Below are 22,469 nucleotides of genomic sequence, written 5' to 3' on the forward strand. Positions count from 1 at the left end.
GAACAACCGAGCCACCGTAGCTGATGTAAACGCGGAAGTTTATGTTGGCGCTTCCAGTGTTGACAAAGCGATGCTCGTTTTACTCGATACTAAATTACGTACTGTTGCTCCCATTACGTTTTATTCTTAAACGTTTTATTATGTTTTAAATCTGTCTCTTCTCACACACAGTAAATTGCGTTATGGCTGCTGAACTGTTAGTGAAGTTATATGAGTACTCGCCTCTGTTTTACATCAGTGTAATCTCGGTGTGTTTCATCATTACTGTGGTGGTGGTTCTGGGCTGGTGAGTCCAGGAGTGAGATGATGTGAGATGATGAGATGATGTGAGATGATGATGAGATGATTAATGAGACCTGTGCGTGTTTTAACGTCCATATTATTGATTATGTCAAGGTGTGTTAGCTACATTGATAATGCAAGCACGTTGTTCATTTGGAAATATTGGTGGCGTTAATGTACTGTCTTTATGGCTGGAGGTTGGCGCTTCCTTGTTGTGTTGGGCAGCGCCTCCGTTAACTCTGGTCGTGCTGCTCCCCTAGGTCTGGGTTTGATGTACCAGTCATCCTGCGCAGCTCGGATGAAGCCGAGTCTTTCTTACCTGTCCCAGAGAAGAAGATGGTCCAGGTGACCAATCCCTTCGCCCTGGAGTTGGGGGTAACGCCTTGCTCAGTAACCCGTAAGTCACAGCGGGTGAATATACCGTAAATAATCGTATTTATTTGATACAACTAATTTATTGATTGATATAATTCAAATAAAAGAAATAATGCAACCCAAAGTAGCTTAAAATGAAACGTGTAGTACCAGAGTTGTATGAATTTACATGCTCCTTGTATTCTTTTAGAGGGTGTGACCTTGCGGCCACGTTGCTTGGAGAACAGTGTATTGAGCTGTTTCTGGGGATGTGGTGTCCAGACCCTTCAGGCTGCTCTCCAGAGGCACTATCTTGGGCCTAGACTCACCACACCACACTTATTTCAGGAGGCCCTGCAGTTTCAGTACCTCCACTGCCAGACATTCAAGTATCCTTAAAATCTTAATTCCATGCAGTAGTGGTACCAGACAATCCATATACAATCCAATTAACCAAGGTCTTCAGAAAGGTCTTGGTTTTAGACTCTACTGCTTGCATTTTTGGCAAGATGCGTCCCAGTTGTGTAATACCTGAACAATTAACCATTTAATGACTATTCTGTTGAACTTTTCATAGCATTAAGCTGATAGTTTATAAACATAGCAAAGAACAATAATAATTTGTAACAGCTGTCATGCTGTCTGTTTGCTCATGTGTGAGGTCTGTTTTGCCTGTTGGGATATTTCTTTTTGCTTTACAGTGCAGTGCTCTTCCACACTATTGATGTAAAAGTATTGTAATCTTACTTAAAATTGTGATTAAAGTCACAATTATACAATGTCACCTTCACCATCATCGCAGCATACAGAAAGACGAGAAGGAGGAATACCGGACCCATATGCCAGCAGCTCTTGGGCTCACACATTTTGGGCTGCTACCCCGGGAACACTATCCTTTAGTTGCTGTTCTTACTTTGGCTAATTCTGATGACAGAGATATTTACAATATAGTGAGAAAAAGAGTTTATGTATTGTAACACATTCAGAATAATATTATGGATAATTAATAGGACACAGCAAACCAAGACACACTTTATTCCCTGATTCCCAAGGTTGCCAGTGTCACAGTGGTCCACGTTCCTGATGAAAAATACAGTCTGTCTGCGAGGATCTTATTTCAGTACCTACTCACAGTTCATGGGAACATGTATGACTTGAAGGTAGAGCACCACTACTGTAATCTTCAGAAGCTCTGCAGTCAACGTACAGCATCAGCTGTCTTGAATTATTATCTGTAATTACTGATGTGCCATAATTCAGTGAGCATTAAAATATGACTGAAGTTAGTATCCTTCTTCTCCACAGCCTCTCTTCATGTCCACAGACGATAATAGGCCACCTGAACATAGAGATTCCACTCCCACCATGGAGGGGGTGGAGTCACACACTAAACCACCAGATAAAGAAGGGGAGGAGTCAGAAGAGGAAGAAGGATGGCCAGGAGCTCCAGGCAAGGACTGTGTTGTGTGCCAAAATGCTCCAGTAAACAGAGTACTGTTGCCATGCCGACATACTTGTGTGTGTAATGGCTGTATAACTCACTTTCAACACTGTCCAATGTGCAGGGCTTTTGTTGTGGAGTCTTTCACTTTATCTAGTCAAGCACCTTCTGAGCACATAATGGAAGAGTAAACAGACCATGTAAAGAGCATGAAAAAGACACAAGATCATTTTGATTTCAGTCATTAATATAGACATGGTAGTGCTGAGTGGATAGGTGTCTCAAATATAGTGTTTAAAAACGTGGAAGTCTTCTGAAGTGTAGGATCAGGAGCACTACATGCTCCCATGATGGACAGTGTTGGTGTGGAATGGAAATTAACACAGGGTCAGAGGATCTAAGTGAGGATGTTGTGTAGAGATGAAGTTCAGAGACGAGGAGTAGGAGCATTCAGTGCACTGTATGTAATAAATGTGGACACATTTTATATTATCTTTTTATATGATTAGCCAAGCTGCTGAATTCATGATGTATTTCTGGATTATTGAGCACTTTAGCAGCACCAAAAAAAGAATGACAGTAACCTAGATGAGATGTGAATGATGAAAACACAGGTGTGTATGAGTAATGCTACATGTAGAATGTTACATAAATTACCAGCTTATGAACTGCACTGATGTGACAATTGTAAGATCATCCAAGACAAATCACTAAACCTTAGAAACCACTGCTTTAGATCTTACCAACATGATCTCAGGTGTATCAGTTTTATCTTGAGAATTTTTTTGCTATCCAGTGTTTGTGATGAACATTCTAACAGCAAAAATGGAAGAATAGAAACAGTGGGTAAATCTGGTACAAAATGTTTATTTTTAATCTTTGATTGCTCTGCTATGAAGTTCTACCTGTATTGTGTTTTGACATTTACTATATCATCTAAATGTCCTGGATTAGAATCACTTATGTGCTCAATATTACTCAATATTTAATTGAGTAAACAAAACATCCTCTGCTGTATCAAACTTTAATGATTTGATGAACAAGGCAGAAACCATGTTTATTTATAATGGTACAAATGGTTCTAAATAATTGTATGCGAATTTTGTACATACTCAGCCAATAGTTAATGCATTAAGACTACACAATTTGCATTTCTCCAGAGCTGAGCAGGCTGGACGATGCCATTCTGGCGATAATAGAGACCTGTCAAGTGTCAACAATTCAACAACAACAAAAAGGTTTTTGCAATTTAAAAAACAAACCCAAAATGGCAAATATTATATTAGCCCCAAGGGCAAAACATGCACATGTGGGAGCTGGTGGTGACATTAATAGTTTTTATACAGGTTTATAGTCCAGCTTGGATTCCAGCTTCTTTGAATCCGCCACTTTGCGTACTGCCTTCATGAAATCCTCCTGAGTAACATAATCACGGTCTGCACGAATGGCAAACATACCTGAGAGATTAAACAGAGGAAACAGCTCAAAACATCAAACACCAAAACCATCAGATCTTCATGTACATAAGTGCTTGTCGTTACTGGATAGTTCCATACCAGCCTCAGTGCAGACATTTCGTAGATCTGCACCATTGAAACCATCCGAGAGTTTGACAATCGCTTCATAATCTAAGAAAAGAAGAGACACTATTATGAGAAAACCGAGATAAAAGAATGTGCTCTGAAAACTGATACATACCTATGTCTCCATGCTTGGTGATGGGTCCTGAGTGGATCTTCAGGATGTCCAGTCGAGCCTGTTCATTGGGCAGTTCAATATCTATAAAGCAAACATCATTTAGGGACGTAGCACTGACACGCAGGTCATTTGATAGCAGCAGCTCCTTTGGTTCGTACACATGCTGTTCAGTCATAGCTCAACACATCTGGGGTCACCAACACCCAAGTCACTGCCTCAGTGCAGAACTTACGGATTTTCCTGTCCAGTCTTCCAGGCCGCAGCAGGGCTGGGTCCAACGTATCAGGGCGGTTTGTAGCCATGATCATTTTCACTCTATGTAGAGTGTCAAATCCATCCATCTGGTTCAGCAACTACCAAGACAAAAACCAACGGGTAATCATCCACATACCAAGCTCAGACATTCCCATCTTTCAGTTAATATGGATTTGGCTTTTAAGAACCATCAACATACCATGCCCTCATCCCATTGTAATATCCAAACTTTCATGAAAAAAAATTATAAGTTGATATTTGCAAATAACATTGATCAGTGAAGACGAGCAAATACATCACTGTATTCAGCACTGTTAATATGGAATACATCACTGTATTCAGCACTGTTAATATGGCCATTGGAAGTTGACTCACTTTGCTTTTGCAGTGGATATGTTACTAACATCACGTAAATTAAAATGTGCAAACTACGCATGTACATATGTATCGAGTATTTTTGCTACCAAAATATTCAGAATTCTGAAAGAAAATGTTCCTGTTTTGTACATGTCTTTGCTCTTTGCACCAGCTAGGGGTTCGTGCATGTACTGCAGGAAAGCATATTTTGAATTGAAAAACAAGCTGCTCTTGTTTAGGTGAGAGTTTATTCTAAAACTTAGGCTAAATTCTAACATTCGTGTCATCATATTTACAAAAATTAAGTGCATTTTTGGTTATTTCTTACGTGACGATTTAAAAACTATTGCATCTTAAATGTAAATGTGCCATATTTATCAATTGTGATTTTTACCCCAATCGAAATTTGTCCTCCGCATTTACCCATCTGTGCAGTTAGAACACACACACTAGTGATTACTAGGGGGCTGTGGATCACACGTGCCCAGAGCACTGGGCTAGCCCAGCACCTGGGGAGCAGTTGGGGTTAGGCCTTGCTCAAGGGCACCTCAGTCCTGGGAATCAAACCCACAACCCTCCGGTCACATGACCAGTTCCCTACCACCAGACCATGACTGCCCCCCTTAGTAGTGTTTGGTCAGTTATAGTTAATTTATCTATAGCATTTTCAAATTTTAGGGTCATGGTAAGTAATGACCTGTCCATATTAGCTGACCAATAATAATTCTAGTCCTATGTTAACGAAATATAACAATACACCATTTTCAATTTAACAGAAAGTACATTCTCAGTGAACTAAAACTATTTGACCAGTGCTCATACCTCCAGAAGTGTGTCAGTAAAGTAATAAACTATGACCAGTACATACCTCCATAAGTGTCTCAGTAAAGTAATAAACTATGACCAGTACATACCTCCATAAGTGTCCTCTGGATCTCTCTGTCGGCAGATGTTCCCTCAGAAAAACGGCGGCCACCTTTAAAGCGCATTAACAACACAAAACTTGAATCTTATTCGAACCCACTAATTGTGTCATCACTACTGACAATTTCGATTTTCCCTACACCAACTACAAGAATAAGTAGCATCATACACACTTAACAGGCAAAACATAGTTGATCCTAAATAGACATTGTTTGGAAATTCATGGATATAAAGCATTATTACCAATAGCATCAATCTCATCCATGAAGATGATGCATGGTTGGTGATCTCGAGCATAGTTAAACATCTCTCTTATCAGTCTGGCACTCTCACCGATGTACTTATCCACAATGGAGCTGGACACAACCTGAAGAAATAGCACAAAGTACTTATTCTTCTACTAAACAATACAGTCTTGCTCAGACATTTACATACATAAAGAATACAGTCTTTACATACATAAAGAAAACACACTTTTCACACTTCCCATTACCTTTAGGAAATTGCAGTCAAGTTGACTGGCCACAGCTCTGGCCAGAAGGGTTTTACCAGTGCCTGAATGATTACAGGGACAAGTTAAAACACTTCACTGTTCTGCTTTAAAAGAATAGAGAAATGCTCATGTTAATACGGAGGATGATACCTGGAGGTCCATAGAGCAGGCAGCCCTTGGGGGGAATGATGCCCACACGTTGGAAAAGTTCTGGGTTGGTCAACGGTAGCTCTATAACCTGAGGGAGAAGAGCGAAATCACTGTTGCTTTTTCTGTAATCCAGGTGATCCAAGTGTTTTTGTGGAAACAATTTCAATTTTATTGAAACCAATTAAATTAAAAGAAAGAAAGAACTTCTTTAACACCTGTAAACATGCAGAAATAGCACATTATCTTTAACCTAAAAAAGTCAAGTTTGGTGTCGTACGAGATCAGGACCAATGGTATTATTCTATAGATTAAAATTTGTAACCAAGTAACATTAGCTAGGTAAAAACACAGCCCACTGACCATTATTACCACTGCTGCTTCGTAACTATACATTCAGCTTAAGAAAAAGCACAGAGCAATGTACCTCACTTTTTACCCTAAAACTGCAGTGCACACCCCACCTACCCTCACTTTCTTGAAGGAACTAGCTCAAACTTGCATTGAGAGAGTATTAAAAGTAAACTCACCTCCCTAAGTTCACGGATCTGCTCAGACAACCCACCAATTTCTGAATAAGAGACACTACCAGGGTCTTCATGAGACATGTTGTACACCAGTGGGTCAACTTCGCGTGGCAGATACCTGTAAATGCATCGAACACATTCACAATTGAATCCTACAAGACCCTGTAAGACTTAAATGGAGCCAAATATGGCAATATGTAGAAGACGACAAAAAAAAACTGACCCAATCAAAGAAGTAAATGTTGCTATTTAAGAATGTTATCTGCTCACCTCATGATTGTGAGGGTAGTCATATCCAGTGCCACTCTGGTTCCTGGCTTTAGCTTGGTTTTGTCCAGCTGTGACAAATATAGGAGGAAAGCTGTGTGAGAGCAGCAGGCAGCCACATATTCATTGAAGGACAGCGGAGAGAGGCCTTACCTGTCTACGACAACCAACGACATAGCGAGGGCCATTGGTAGCTTTGACAATAACTGCAAGAATAAAACTGGTGTTAAACCTTTTAAAAAGACAACATATAGAAATATATGAGATCTAAAAGTACTTACACTTTTCCTCTGTCAGTTGTTTTAACACTTCACCAACAATCTACCAAAAAGGGGGAAAAGGGGGGGCAATCTTCTTACTGCATTTTAGGTAAAGTTTTTGCATTACAAGTAATTTCAACATACACTTTTCAAAACCATCAATCTGAATGTCGAAATGACTCAAATACTTTAAAGATCAAATGTAAACCATTTCTAATTGGAAAAAGCATTAATAATGAAAGTAAAATAGATAGTCGCTACTCACCTGGCCAACACTCTGCAAAGCCTTCAGATCATTCTCAGATTTCTCATACTGTTTGGTGAGCTCCTTCAGCTGTTCTCTCACTACACGAAAAACAGCAGCACACATGAGTTAGATCAGCCACCTACAGGGGTTTAGTGAACTAGGGTGAGGGGGGTTCACAACAAGCTCCTGCCTTGTCACGCAGTCAACGATACACGAATCAATGAATCCACGTACGACTCGCTAGCTAGGTACGTGGTGTCGCCAAACAGAAGCGATGTAATCATGGCGGGTTACTTCACCGTCCAGGTGTAGATCAGAGGATTAAGACCCACACCCACAACATCTACCACGGAGCCCGGGCTAGCTAGCTGGCTACATGACAAAGCGACTTGCAGTTTGGCCGGTGATCTAAATGAATGGTAGTTGATATATTTAATGTAAGTATTTTATCGTCTGATCAATAAAGTAAGCGTGAGTTTGTCACTTACATTCCTTCAAACGCCCATCAATCTCTTTGTGCTCAAGCAATTTCTTTCTATAATCTTGTAGTCCCTTCTCCCTGTTGTCAGCCATGTTCTCCGCGTTCCTCCTCCTTCTTCTTCTGGAGGTTTTTACTGCGCTCATGTCGTGATGCTGCCCCCTACCCGAACCCCTCTAAAATAACAACGGCACCTGCCTGTTTTCAGAGGAGCCAGTGTAAAATTGGAAATTTTATTTTATTGATTTAAAAATCAATATATATTTAGAGTTTTACTACAAAACTGATTAGCAAAAACTCAAACATATTTGCTTGTGGTATTCCTAAACAGCTAGTCTTAAAGGCGTGCACACATAGACATCAGGTGGCGCTAAAGCACCACCAACTCTGCCCTTTATCAACGAAAGTGCCCTTTTGAAACTTCGTTTTTCATTTCACTGATGTCAGTTTTAAATGATCTTTTGAAAATCTGAGCGATTAAAAACAATGCCCTGAAATGCGCCACCACCTCGCACACACCCGACCTCTCTCTTCCTTTAACACCAGATGCGCTGCAGCAGCAGTTCAGTTCAGCGAGTGGAAGGAAGCGTCTTCAGCACAGCACACACGGTCACAGATAGACTTCTTCTCCCGTCCCCACCAGCCAGGTCACATACACATCAAGTCAAATCGTACCGTTTGCCCTCTAAGCCCAACGTGAAATCATTTCGTTGTGCAGTAAAATGTCTCATACAGCACCAAACTACTCAGCATTTTTAGCCGACTGATCACCTGATAAACTAGTCGCCCAAATCAATGATAGATAACGTGAGGACGACCTCCAGATAATTAAGGTAGAGTTTGCAAATCTATGTATTAAGCTGAACGTCTTCTGCTTCTTCTGTTTGCTAGGCAACATAAATTAACACATTCATTTGTGAAAGAAGAAACGGGAAGTTCCCCATTACCTGTGAAAAATGCCCATCTGCATTCATGTAATGACAACACTCAGTAGCCTATAACTCCTTCTCCTACTTTTTGGTCTTTTTACTGTCTTAATTGTAGGCCTATATTGATTTACTAATTGCAAAATATATGCAACAAGGCCTGCAGACAGTGGAGGGTAAACAGAAGTTAACTGAAGGACATGACTGTAGCTATAGCTATAGTTAATATTGGATATGAATTTTATCAGTTGGCTGTGTGACTTTTCTCCATTGAAAACTTACGTTTAGAGAATGTTACAAATAAAATGTCAAATTTCATTCAACATGTGCTTGTAATTTTTTTTATAATTAAGTGTTCCACGTGCGCTAAAAAGTGCCCTTCAGAAAAAAGTGCAGCCTACTCCAGACCATGTAGGAATTCTCCTGGAAGACCAAACTGTTATCCAGGATTTAGACAATGTTCCTCTGACTGTTGCACTACTGTTTGGCCTCCTGTATGCTCTGAATCTGGATTATCCTCATCAACTCAGGTATACCTTTGAAGTGATCCAGACACTGATCATGGAGCTAGATGGTGACACACTATCAAAGAAAGTCCAGGTCCTGAAGAATAGACTCAATGAGTAATGCTGGCCAGTGAGCGTGACCAGCTTATTTGAGGACTTTTAAGGTGCTTTTCATTGTTCTAATGTTGTTGTAAACAAACTTTTAAATATGTTTAGTTACTTTTAACTTTCACATTTTACCAACTGAAAACGTTGGTAAGAAATAGTGCAGTAAGGGGTTTGGTGTTCCATATAACACCCCAGAAAGTTGGCCCTTTATAAAAGATAGACATAACTTTGATTTGCGGGTCAATCATTTGTGGAAGTCCATTTGAAATTTTTATTTATTTATTTTCGTCAGACTTTTGTATCGGTATCTGAACAGAAAAGTTATGTGGCATGCACTTTGTTTTTCTACTTTGTCAGTGATCCTTGGTTTGTCTGAAAACCCTGCTCTAAACTGCTAGGATGTAGACTCCTCTGAATGTTGACTATTTCGTATTTTAAATGTTTGGCTTATTGGAAAATGTTATCAGCTGTATTTGTTTTATTCTTGCTGCAGTGTACTACTTTCAAAAGGTTTAGGCTATGTAAGATGGATTTGAAAGATTAACACCAAATCTATATTGTGATACATTTTAGGTTGTTACCACATAACTACCTTGTAAGTGAAACATTTAAATTAATTGTAATGTCTAGATAAAAAACTACATAATACAAAATGTGACAGAAATGCATGATATAAACACACTTGGATTAGCATATTTCAACATGAAATGATTAGAAGTTTATTTAGTCATTTAACATGTATATATTATGCTGCGATTATATAATAAAGTTATAAAATGAAATCATAATATAATTGTGTGCAACCGATGTACATATTTCACTTATATAAATCCAACACTTTTTTTTCAGTGTTCTTACTTACAGACTGAACAGAGTTAGTTAGTTATTTCCAACTTTAGACCCCACCACAGCACTGAAACTGCACTGACTAAAGAACATTTTCTCTTAATATCCTCTCATAAAGGACACGTTTTTCTTATACTGTTAGACCTTAGTGCTGCTTTTGACACCATTGATCACAACATTCTACTTAATAGGCTGGAGACACTCATTGGCATAAGAGGTCAAGCACTCTCCTGGTTCAAGTCCTACCTGACAGGTGTGAGTTTCCCAAAAAGTTCTTAATGCTAAGTACTTTGTAACATTGTACTTATGAACGTTCTTAAATTTACGTTTACCTAACCCTAACCCGGTTTCCCAAAAGCCTTCATAACCCACGTCATACTTAAACTCGTTCGTAAATTTACGAGTGGGCTGACCATGTCGTAACTCACTAAGTTTTTCTTAACCTGAAGTTCTCCCTTTAAAAATGCTCTGAACTACGCATGCTTGTGTGTACAAACACGAATCCACAGTTATATATACTTTTGAAAGCGTAATTGCATCACATAAATTAGATCCAAAATCCTTAGTTTAAAACTGCACATAAATATACATACTAAGTTGAAATTATTTTCACGAAATACAACATACTATTTAGAGCCTACACATATAAATAAATGCAGATGCTCTTTTTCTATCTGGAGCCTTTGGCTTTCAATAGTCAAAGTCAAAGTCAAATTTATTTGGAACCGCTCTGCGACCACGGACTTGTGCTAACGGGCCGCCCAATGGAGGATGGGTTCCCTTTTGAGTCTTGGTCCTCCCGAGGTTTCTTCCTAATCCCCACCATCTAGGGAGTTTTTCCTCGCCACTGTCGCCTTTGGCTTGCTCATTAGGGATCTGGACCCATACGATTGTAAAGCTGCTTTGTGACAATGTGTGTTATGAAAAGCGCTATATAAATAAATTGCACTTGATTTGACTCGCATCACAATAACCAAGGCAGAAAGACAGATCAAAAAGGAAAACAAGGAAAACCGGAACAGAGGCAGGACTAGAAATGTGAAAACAAGACAGACAGATGGGAGGCGGAGCCAGGCATGACAATTAGCAGAGCCAACCAGGTGTATGCAGGATGAATGTAAATATGCTGTTATTGCGTCTGGATGCTGCTGCCAATTAAGCACTTGCCTCTTATGACTTGCAGAGCTGTTTAAAAATTCAAGGCCATGACACATTAGCTGAGAGGTGCAGTTGCTCAGTGGGAAGTGGGTTGGACAGTGTTGTGGGAGCGCACTCATGGCACAGTTCCAGTGTGCTTTTACTATCCACACTCACACTCCATGACTGAGGCTCCGAGGCACGCTGACATCCAAATGAGACATTTGGAGGTTAATGACATACTGAAATAATGAAAACATTAATCACATGGTACAGACTGTCATACAATCGATAGATTTGATGAATGTTTTGATAATCAATGAATTAAAGAACAAGAATACTAGGTAATGCAATATTTGCCATGCCTGAAATGTCACTATCTAATAAAAAATATTTACTATATCAGCATACCTGTAAGATTCTATTTTTTGTATTAAATACCTCTTGACAAAAGATTATGGGCAAAAAACACCTTCTGTATGGTTTTATGGCTGTCCTAAAAATAGATCCCACATTGAAATTCACCTCAATCTCATTATGTTCTCTCAAATTGCTCTCATTTATTGTGTCTGTACACTCTGCTAATACATGTATAACTTGTTATTAAACCTAAAACTTGTTGATACTGAGATCCCACAAAAATCTGCAGCTACTCTAACCCAACTAAAATTATAATTTTCCTGTTTAAGTCAAATAGGTTTTTTTTAAACATAATGCAACATGTATTTATCTTATAATAAATATAAGACTGGACAGGGGAGGTTAGTGGAAGATAGATAGTTTAATAGCCTCATGAATAAACACAGCTGGTCCTTTTTAGGAGCACAGGCACTTCATTTCTGTGGGAACTCAGGAGCAGACAGAACATTCCAGAAGCAACAGAGAAGTTCCTTATAGAAGTTTTAGAGATCCACAGGCACATGGCGGAACAAGTCATACTATGATGCCGGGCACCTAAGGACAACAGGAAGTTAGAATGAGCATGGATTCCTATTTCCACCATTGGTTATCACTGTGATTTGGCTTGTCTATAATTTCACATATGTCACAAGTAATCCTGAGGAGATAATTAAGAAGTTCTTGTTCTTTTTAAGTATAATATAATTTTCCTAAAAATATAAAATAAAAAAAAAGAAAACTAAATATAACAAAAAAAAGTAATATGTGGTGTCTGGTTTATATTATTTAAGTTATTAAGTAAAGTTTAGGCAAAGAAGTGATTCAAATGATGAGTTGTGATTCGTAGAGACATCTCGCAATAAAAAATAAACATACGATTTTTAAAAGATATCAGATAGTGTACTGAAATGAAGTAAAAACATCAGTTTTCTATGTCTAATATTTTTGGTTTTTCATCATAAATGCAGTTAAAATACCTTTGCCTGAGATTTAAAAGGTACTTTTATATGTAAATGTGAAACTGATTTGATTCAGATTTGTATGAAAATAGCATAGCCTTGAAACAAATCAGTCCCTTTAGGAAACTAATATTAAGGGTCTTTAGGGAGATGATGGCAGGATTTGAAGAAGCCAGGGAAGTCAAAAGTCCATAAACAAAAACATTTTGGGAATCCATCCAAATCACTGACTTTAGAATGCAATTAATTATTCCAATGTTCCCATGCAGTTGTTGGTAGAGGCACACAAGTCTTTTATACATCCACTTAAAACTGTTTACTGTCTTTGTTTTTTGTTGTAATTGTTATTATAAAACCAGTTAATGACTTTAACAAATAACATGTTTGTGCATTCATATTACTTTTTATAGTAACAAACAAATGTAGAACACTGAGAGGAACACACTGTGAGGCCACTGTTTAGGGTGGTGTCATATTAACGTTCATGTACGTTTTGGGAATGTTTATAGTAACTATCACAAAATTATACCTCACATATAACTCATAACCATGGCATCGTGTGAGTGTCACAGCATGTATTCAGACTTAAAAGAATTTACATCTGCATACTGTATATATTTTACACTGATGCAGGTAAAATTACACACTGCCACTACTTTGTGTTCCAAGACATTGCTGCAACCTTGGTCCTGTGTTGCTATGTTGAAGTGAGAGGTCCCCTCAACTAAATGCACTGGGCCTCATAATGAGTTTTTAGGGTCATGATACTGTTCAGACTGTTCTATGCTTTCTGATTCCAGTCTGACAGCATTTCTATGGCTACAAGTGAGCAGACAACCTGAGAGGGTACAGCTGCTTCTTAGATTAAAGATAGGCTCCCCTGATCCCTTATAGGGAGCTTTTGTCTTCCCCTAAATGCCCAATTAAAGCAATGAAAATTAAATAAACAGAAAGAATGGGGCCATCCTGCCACAGGCTACATCAGCATGGCACTATTCCACCATTAGTGTCTGTCAACCACAAATAGGACTGCACAAAAAAAGAAAAAAGACATGACAACAGTTCAAACAAATGGATATGATACAAAACAAATAACTAATGTTAAATACTTTTAATTTAAATTAATTCAAAAGTTAAATAACTTTTAAGAGTCAGCAGTTTATGTTTCTTGGTTATGGGATGTATGCCATTTTCTTATGAAAAATGTGATAAGAGAACATTTTTCCAAAGTAACCAGTAAAAACAGTTTATAGTTTGTAATGCTGCATGTGGTACAATGATGAAATGTATTCAAACAAACATTGAGTCCCTTTTAAGGGTAGAAGAAGACTGATAGACCATTTTGCAAGATCAGTGGTTCTAGTAAGTTGTTTTGTTTTTTCTAAGCTTCAAGGTAAATTAGTGAAGTGGAATCTAATTCAAGCCAGATGTTATGAACCTGATTGTAACGGCAGGTGTAGGAGGCAGGCACCACGACGTTGTAGGTGAACAGTTAACATTTATTGCAGACTCAGACGTGTAAGCTCCGAGCGGGGCGCGAGCATCACATAAACACCTCTCACGCTGACACGGAACTTTAGACAAAGACGAGCACACGACACTGCGCGAACGCACATTAAATGGGTGAATTACACAGACCCACGTGACCTCGAGACAAGGCACAGGTGAAACTAACGAACACGTTCACAAACGACCCACCCCCACGGAAGTACAAACATGGACAAAACGACACGCAGACAACGTAGCGGCACGCCCACAAGGAAGGGTCCGGAGCTGTTCCGTAACACTGATGAATTAAAACTGCAAACTGTTAAGGGAGTCATTTATCATTAATATGAAAACACAGCATCATCTGTATTATCAAATCACGTATTGATTGCAGTGAAAGATACATGCATACTTAATACTTAATAAAGAGTGTTATAATGATCAAAAGCAGTTTAATTTCTGTTGTTCTCCTCTTGTGTTAGTCTGAATATACAAAAATAATGGAGTCATATTTCTCCAGTGCATTTTATCACCCCAGATTAAAACCAGAAGACAACTCACAGCTTTAAAGGGATGTAGGAAATAGGAGGAAAGGGTTTTCTGGACAGAAGAGGTTGATGTTAACAGGGCAACACTTCACACCAGGCACAGAGAAAAAATGATACTTGAACACTGAATTCTCATTTCACTATTGATAAAGAAAATGCTAAGATCATCATGACGATAAAAAATAGCTGATAGTACTACTGCAAGCATTTTCCATCTTTTCCATTTTGCATCTAGACTGATCAGTCTTCTAGTTTTAAAAGGAGTAGTGTACATAAATGTGAAATAAACTGTTAATTCATTTTCATTATACATATTCACAAGTATAAAGTATAATGAAATGAACAATCTCAAAGTTGGGCAGAATTTTTTAAGAATTCATAGAAAGGTTAACATTAACAAGCCATCAATAATTTTGTTGAACTGCCTTGTTTTAGCAGTGTATGAGTAAAGTCAGTGTATGAGTGACTCTGCTCAATATTTTAAACAAAAATATATAATTGATGTAGTAAAGGATTGGTAAACATGGAAGAGTTGGAATAGTGCTTTTACATATTATTTTATAGTGATTATACGCTTACCGGCCACTTTTATTAGGTAAACCTGTCCAACTGCTCATTAACGTAAATGTTGAATCAGCCAATGACATGGCAGCAATTCAATGCATTTAGGCATGTAGACATGGCCAAGATGATCTGTTGCAGTTCAAACCGAGCATCAGAATGGGGAATAAATGTGATTTAAGTGACTTTGAACATAGCATGGATGTTGGTGCTGGGATTTTCATGCACAACCATCTCTAGGGTTTACAGAGAATGGTTCAAAGAAGAGAAAATATCCAGTGAGCAGCAGTTCTGTGGGCTGGGTGGATGGGCTACAGCAGCAGAAGACCACACTGGGTGCCACTCCTGTCAGCTAAGAACAGGAAACTGAGGCTACAATTCACACAGGCTCATCAAAACTGGACAATAGAAGATTGGAAAAATGTTGCCTGGTCTGATGAGTCTCCATTTCTGCTGCAACCTTCAGATGGTAGGGTCAGAATTTGGCATCAACAACATGAAATCATGGATCCATCCTGCCTTGTATCAACGGTTCAGGCTGGTGGTGGTGGTGCAATGGTGTGGGGGGATATTTTCCTGGCACACTTTGGGCCCATTAGTACCAATTCAGCATGAGTATTGTTGCTGACCATGTCCATCCCTTTATGACCACAGTGTACCCATCTTCTGATGGCTACTTCCAATAGGATAACACACCATGTAATAAAGCACAAATCATCTCAGGCTGGTTAATTTAACACGACAATGAGTTCACTGTACTCGAATGGCCTCCACAGTCACCAGATCTCAGTCCAATAGAGCACCTTTGGGATGTGGTGGAACAGGAGATTCACCTCATGGATGTGCAGCCGACAAATCTGCAGCAACTGTGTGATGCTATCATGTCAATATGGACCAGACTCTCTGAGGAATGTTTCCAGTACATTGTTGAATCTGCCACGAAGGATTAAAGCAGTTCTGAAGGCAAAAGGGGGTCCAACCCAGTACTAGCAAAGTGTACCTAATACAGTGGCCGGTGAGTGTGGATGTAACCATTAAGACATGGCATGGTTGGTTCTTCCTGTAAATGTTTGCATGAACCAAGTTCAGTCGTTCTGAAGTTTTTTTTTTTTTTGGCCCACCTCCACCCCCCCATCTTTGGAGGACAACTTTGTTTTTATGTACAGATTTAAATGGCAATTATAACAATTCTGTATAATATATAGTATAGTGATAACAATATATAGTGATAACAATATGCAAAGTGATAATTATTGGGGTTAGGTGGACCAAGAAAAGAGGGGGAGAGAAATAATAAAAAGGGAAAAGACAAAGAGGCAGGAAAAGAAAGAAGAAGAAAAAAAAAGAAGAAAAAAATAAAAATAAAATAATAATAATAATAATAATAAAATAAAACACGCAACCAGCTCAAATCACCACTGCAAAGAAGAACAGAAAGTAAACCAAATACATATAGTACAAATGAGTGCGATGTATGGGTGTGTGTGAGTGTGTGTTTATGTGCAACCCACCCCCCCAGGATGCCCCCCCCCGCGGGCCAGCAGCAAAGCCACGGCGCCACGCGCCCGGAAAGTCACCCACCACCCGGCAGGGCCCACCTCTCGCCGAGGAGCACCCGGCCGCCCCAAACCACCACCGCCCAGGGGAGCGGGCCAACCGCCCCCACGCCGGGGGGCCAAGCCAGACCCCGGAGCCCCAAGGCGCCCCCCCTCTGGAGTGGTGCAGTAATCTCAGGGGAGGATCCGGGAGAGAACCGGGCACGACCAGCCCCGACCCAGAACCAGCTGTCCTCACCCATACACTCAAATAAATTCAGATTACATTCGCCCCTATACACCCCTACCATGCACACACCCACCCCCATACACATATACATACACTCAAATTCACCCTCACACCTCCAAATTTACCCACACCTGACCATATATCCCCTCCCTCCAACACGTACTCATTCATCCACCTATTCAGAAACAAGAAGAAAACAAGGACAAAGACACACACTTATCCTGACTAGCACACCCCCTGCGGCGGGGGCAAATGGCTGGACCAGCAAGGACCAGTAGTGGTCCTAGGAAGCCACCAGCCCAGTCCCGCTTAGGTCCAGAGCAAAGGGTCCTCTGGAAGAGGAGAGCCAGCTTGCTAGCTGGCTCATTGAGCACCGAACCTCACTGCCCCCCCAGCTCAAGGCAGGGAGCGGTCGACCCGGGGAGACCAGGGTGGCAACCCTCCCCACCACCACATCCAAGCCCGGATCCACACCACCCCCACCACAGAGAGCAGCCGGTCCGGACATCCACATACACCTAGACACACATTTCCTTCATACACATATGCACTCACACACATTTAACCCATAAATATATACATATATACACATATACATACATACATACATCCATATATATAAATATATACATACACATACATACACATACTTACATACATACATATATATCTACACATACATATACACCAGTCAACGCCACACACGCTTGTCCCTTATACACCACACCCCTGTGTATGCACCCACAACCATACCAATCGCACAGTGAACAAACGATGACAGACATCAACAGTATTGAGGACATGCTGGTCGGAGTCCGGAACCCTACCTCCCGGCCCACCCCAGACATCCCCATCATCCACCACCCCACTCCCACCACCCAGGCACCTCGGAGCCCCAAGGCCCAGACCCAACGCCCCGACCCAGGCCGACCGACCCACCCCCCCAGCGGCGCAACCGCAGCGGCACAGGTCCCCCCGCACGGGCAGGGCCCCAGCTCGGGGTCGGGGGGCCCCAGGCACCGGGTCCCGCCACCTGGCCCCACAGGGGAGGCCAGCCACCCCGCCGAGGGCCAGCATCTGCTCCCCCCACACCCCAGAGCCCAGAGGGAGCGCCACCCAAGCCCCCCCCACCACCGCCCGCCAGGGCAAGCACGTCATCCCAGGTCGGCAGCCCCGGCCCCCCCGCCCAGAAAGTGGCCGGCACGAGCAGCCTCCCCGGGGTCGACCCCCAGCCACCAACCGGCCCTCCGGGAGCTGAAGTCCCCGCCAACCACCCCGACTAGCTAATGGAACTGATCAGTGGGAACCAAAGAGAATTAAATTCCTCCAACTGGTCTTTAGAGGAAGCAGACATTCTCTCCAGACAGATGTGATCGAGTAATAAATTTTTGTAATGAGTAATATGCAGGTCCTTTTTCGTTTTCCAATTGATAAGAATGGTTTTCTTGGCGATGCATAGGGCAGTGAGAACTATGTGTGATATGTTTGCCTCTGTATCTAATTCACTGACGTCTCCTAAGATGCACAGTCTGGGGGAAGTTGGGATGCAGCTTTTAAGCCCCGTGGACAATTCTACACATACCTTCTGCCAGAATTCCTTAACAGGCCTACAATCCCATATAGCATGCATATAGTGATCAATTATATTGCCTGTACAGTGGGTGCATATGTTTGATTGTGCTAGGCCCATTTGGAACATCCTTTGTCCTGTATAGTGTGTTCTATGAAGGACTTTGTATTGTATAAGTTGTAAGTTGGGGCTTTTACTTATTTTGAAGATATTTGTACATATGTCGGTCCAGAAATGTTGATCTGGATTAATAAATAGATCTCGTTCCCATTTGGCTATCGGAAGGGAGATTGAGTCATCAAATTTTAACAATAATTTATACAGTTTTGATAATAATTTAGGAGTATATAGATTTAAAAATTCAGTTATCCATGCTGATATTTCTAAATTCAGTTGATTGCGGTTGAATCTCTGTTGAATGATGGATTTTAATTGTTGATATTCCAGAAATCTACTGTTGTTTATTCCATATTCTGATACAAGTTCATGGAATGTGACAAAGTTTCCATCTTTAATAACATGTTCTAAATTTTTTATTCCCCTGTCATGCCATGATGAAAAATGTAGTACTTTCTTGTTCTGACAGATGTCTGGATTGTTCCAAATGGGTGTTAGTTTGCATGGGATGAGTGGGGACCGAGTTAATTTAAGGAATTCCCACCAGGCTGTCAGTGAAGTATTTATACTAAGGCTTTTAAAACAGTCCTGACGCTTAATATTAGAGCTAATGTAAGGTAGGTCTGAGAGTTTTATTTTCCCGCAAAATGCTTGTTCTAGGTCCAACCATGGCCTGTCTATTAAGTCGTATTTGACCCATTTTAAAATGTACTGTAATCTATTGGCTAAGAAATATTGATAAAAATTTGGTAATTCTAAGCCACCATTGCGTTTTGGCTTTTGCAAGGTTTTCATATTTATTCTTGATGGCTTGTTTTTCCATAGAAATTTTGAGATGTTTGAATCTAAGGATTTAAACCAAGCAGCAGAGGGTTTATTTGGGATTAGTGAGAATAAATAGTTAACTTTGGGTAGAACCATCATTTTAATGGTAGCCACTCTCCCCATGAGTGATATAGGTAAAGCGTTTCAACGTGTGAGATCATCTTCTATTGTTTTTAATAGAGGGATATGATTTAACTGCACCAAATCTAACAGTTTAGCAGAGACATGTATGCCTAAATATCTAATATTACCTGATTGTAGTGGAGTGGTGATCGTGTTCTGGAAACTACAGTTTATAGGCAAAACTGTTGATTTGCCCCAGTTGATGGAATATTCTGTTATAGAAGAGAAGCTGTCTATAAGTTTGATTGTATTCGGAAGGGAAGCTTGTGTGTTCTGTAGGAAAAGTAATACATCATCTGCGTAGAGACTTATCCTATGGTTTGTGGTTCCTGTGTTAATTCCTGTAATATTTGCATTTTGTCGAATTGCTGCTGTTAATGGCTCAATGAAGAGAACGAAAAGTGAGGGTGATAGTGGACAGCCCTGCCTGGTGCCCCTTTGCAGAGTGAAGCTTTGTGAGGTGATGTCGTTTGTCCTAACCCGTGCATTAGGAGAACTATGTAAGGCTTTGATCCAGTTTATGAAGGATGGGCCAAATCCAAATTTGTGTAGAACTGCTAATAAATATTTCCAGTTTACCCGGTCAAATGCTTTTTCTGCATCTAAAGATACAATGGTAGTCTCTAATTTGTTAATTGTGCAGTAATCTATTATGTTTATTAGTCTGCGTGTATTGTTAGCAGATTGTCTACCCTTGATAAAACCTGTCTGGTCTGGATGTATTATAAGTGGGGTGATTTCCTCTAATCTTCTGGCAAGTGCTTTGCAAATAATTTTAAGATCTACGTTTATGAGTGAAATGGGGCGATAGCTGGAAGGAAGTGTAGGGTCTTTGCCTGGCTTTAGAAGTACACTGATGTTAGCAGAATTCATGTCTGGAGACAGGACATGATCTTTTTGAATTTGATTTACCATTCTAAGAAAGGTTGGTTCTAGCACCGACCATAATTCTTTGTAAAATTCTACAGGAAATCCATCTGGTCCTGGAGCTTTGTTATTTGGTAGCTGCTGTAGGGCTTCATGTAATTCGGGCAGAGAAAGTGGTGAATCCAGTGCAACAATTTGTTCGTTTTCTAGCTTTGGGAGATTTATATTATTAATAAATTTTTCAATAGCTGAATCAGATGGATTAATCTGTGATGCGTATAAAGCTTTATAAAACTCTTTTAAAGCTTTATTTATTTGTTGTGGGTCGTGAATAATGCTACCTGTTGAGTTCTTAATAGAGGAGATAGTTGTTTTTTCCTTATTAAGCTTTAACTGATTAGCAAGGAATTTTCCAGATTTATTGCCATGTTCAAAATTCTGCCAACGCAGTCTTTGCAGTAAAAATTGTGTCTTTTTATCTATTATTTCATTTAATTCCAGTTTGAGTTTCCTCAGCTTGTTCAGTGTGTATTCTTGTGGTGAAGCAGCATGGGCAGCTTCTAAAGATTTTATTTTTTCTTCCAATTCTAATACCTGTGTTTTTTCTGTCTTTTTCTTATGTGTGCAGTGGGATATTATTTTCCCCCGCATTACTGCCTTCCCTGCTTCCCAAAGAACACACGGAGAGGTACCTGGTAGATCGTTATATTCTAAATATGTTGCCCATTCTTTTTTGAAATAATTAATGAAATCTTGTTCCTTAAGTAATGATGTATTTAATCTCCAGTTCCTCGTTGCTGGTGTGGTTCTTTTCTGTGTCAAAGAGAGAGAGACCAGTGCATGGTCACTGATAGTGATAGGGTGAATACAAGTGTCTGTGACATCTGTCATAATGGAATTGCTAACTAAGAAGTTGTCTAAACGAGAATGTGAGTGGTGTACTGCCGAAAAGAAAGAGTAGTCCCGGAGAGTGGGGTGGTGTGAATGCCACGCATCAGAGAGCCCAAAATCGTTCATATATTGTTTTAGGGTGTCTATAGACTGCCAGTTCCTTTGACTCACTGCTGTACTGAGCCTGTCGATATCTGGATCAAGTACCAAGTTGAAGTCTCCTCCTATTATTAGTTTGGTGTCAGAGTGATCAGAGAGTGCAGTGAAAATATTGTGGAAAAAGGAGGGGTCGTCAACATTCGGCCCATATATGTTAGCAAAACATAAACGCATATTTAGAATGGATAGGTTGAGTATTATGTATCTGTTATGTTGTTGCTAATGGAAAAGCTTATCCTTTTGTTAATTAATATGGCCACCCCCCTTTGTTTTGAGTTGTAACAGGCTGAGTACAAGTGTGGGAACTGAGGAGAGGTCAGTGTGTATGTAGGTGTTTTAGACATATGTGTTTCCTGTAGAAAGACAATATCTGCTTGTAAGTCGTTTAGCCGATTAAAAATTTTCAATCTCTTTTCCCTCGAACCAGTTCCACGTACATTCCATGTGACGAACTTCAGTGAACTAATGTTAAAACTACTTGTTTGAGTGTTGGATGGTTGCTAAAGGTGTGTGTGCTGCACTTCTGTGTAGTATGCCTGTGTTGGATGTTTCGTGTATGTGTCTGCGCTATATGCCTGTGTGTCTGTGCCTGCATGAATCGGTCATGTGTGTGTATCTCCTGTGTGTTAGTGTGAGATTGTGCTATATGTCTACGTGTGTGTCTGTTTTGCCTACCTGCCTGCATGTGCGTGTGTGTGTGCATACAATACATTGCAGTCTTGAAAGTGGGTGAACTAATCGCTGGGTGAGTGTAGAAAGAGAAAAAGAGAGGGGAAGGGAAAAGGAGACGTACACTGAAAGTGCATATACAACAAAAAAAGTATAAACAACTAGGACTAATGACGGAAAACATACAGTACGGTGCTAATTAGACCGGCATTAGTTATTTAAACTTATTTAAAATGTCTTATTGTTCTAGGCGAA

General features: G+C 40.1%; 2 protein-coding genes across 3 annotated transcripts; one reads left to right on the plus strand and one right to left on the minus strand.

Annotated features, from left to right (window-relative positions):
- The first annotated feature begins 13 nt into the window (after positions 1-13).
- On the plus strand, positions 14-4,469 carry cgrrf1 (cell growth regulator with ring finger domain 1). Of its 2 annotated transcripts, none has more exons than XM_077018111.1 (6): positions 14-286; positions 543-679; positions 848-1,025; positions 1,439-1,586; positions 1,689-1,796; positions 1,942-4,469. In XM_077018111.1, the coding sequence occupies exons 1-6, from the start codon at positions 183-185 to the stop codon at positions 2,266-2,268; spliced, it is 1,002 nt and encodes a 333-aa protein (XP_076874226.1). In that variant the 5' UTR covers positions 14-182; the 3' UTR covers positions 2,269-4,469. The 2 variants fall into 2 exon arrangements, with proteins under 2 accessions (XP_076874226.1, XP_076874227.1); XM_077018112.1 differs by having other exon boundaries at positions 261-396.
- psmc6 (proteasome 26S subunit, ATPase 6) lies at positions 3,116-7,899 on the minus strand. Its single transcript, XM_077018110.1, has 14 exons — positions 7,741-7,899; positions 7,271-7,350; positions 7,027-7,066; positions 6,899-6,951; positions 6,749-6,816; positions 6,482-6,596; positions 5,955-6,042; positions 5,805-5,866; positions 5,555-5,678; positions 5,302-5,363; positions 4,008-4,128; positions 3,776-3,856; positions 3,634-3,705; positions 3,116-3,534 (listed from the first exon to the last, which is right to left on the minus strand). Exons 1-14 carry the CDS (start codon positions 7,874-7,876, stop codon positions 3,416-3,418), a joined length of 1,221 nt encoding a protein of 406 aa, XP_076874225.1. The 5' UTR covers positions 7,877-7,899; the 3' UTR covers positions 3,116-3,415.
- Between the last annotated feature and the right edge of the window lie 14,570 nt (positions 7,900-22,469).

Source organism: Brachyhypopomus gauderio, chromosome 9 (assembly GCF_052324685.1).
Source record: "Brachyhypopomus gauderio isolate BG-103 chromosome 9, BGAUD_0.2, whole genome shotgun sequence".
In the NCBI taxonomy this organism is placed as follows: Eukaryota; Metazoa; Chordata; class Actinopteri; order Gymnotiformes; family Hypopomidae; genus Brachyhypopomus; species Brachyhypopomus gauderio.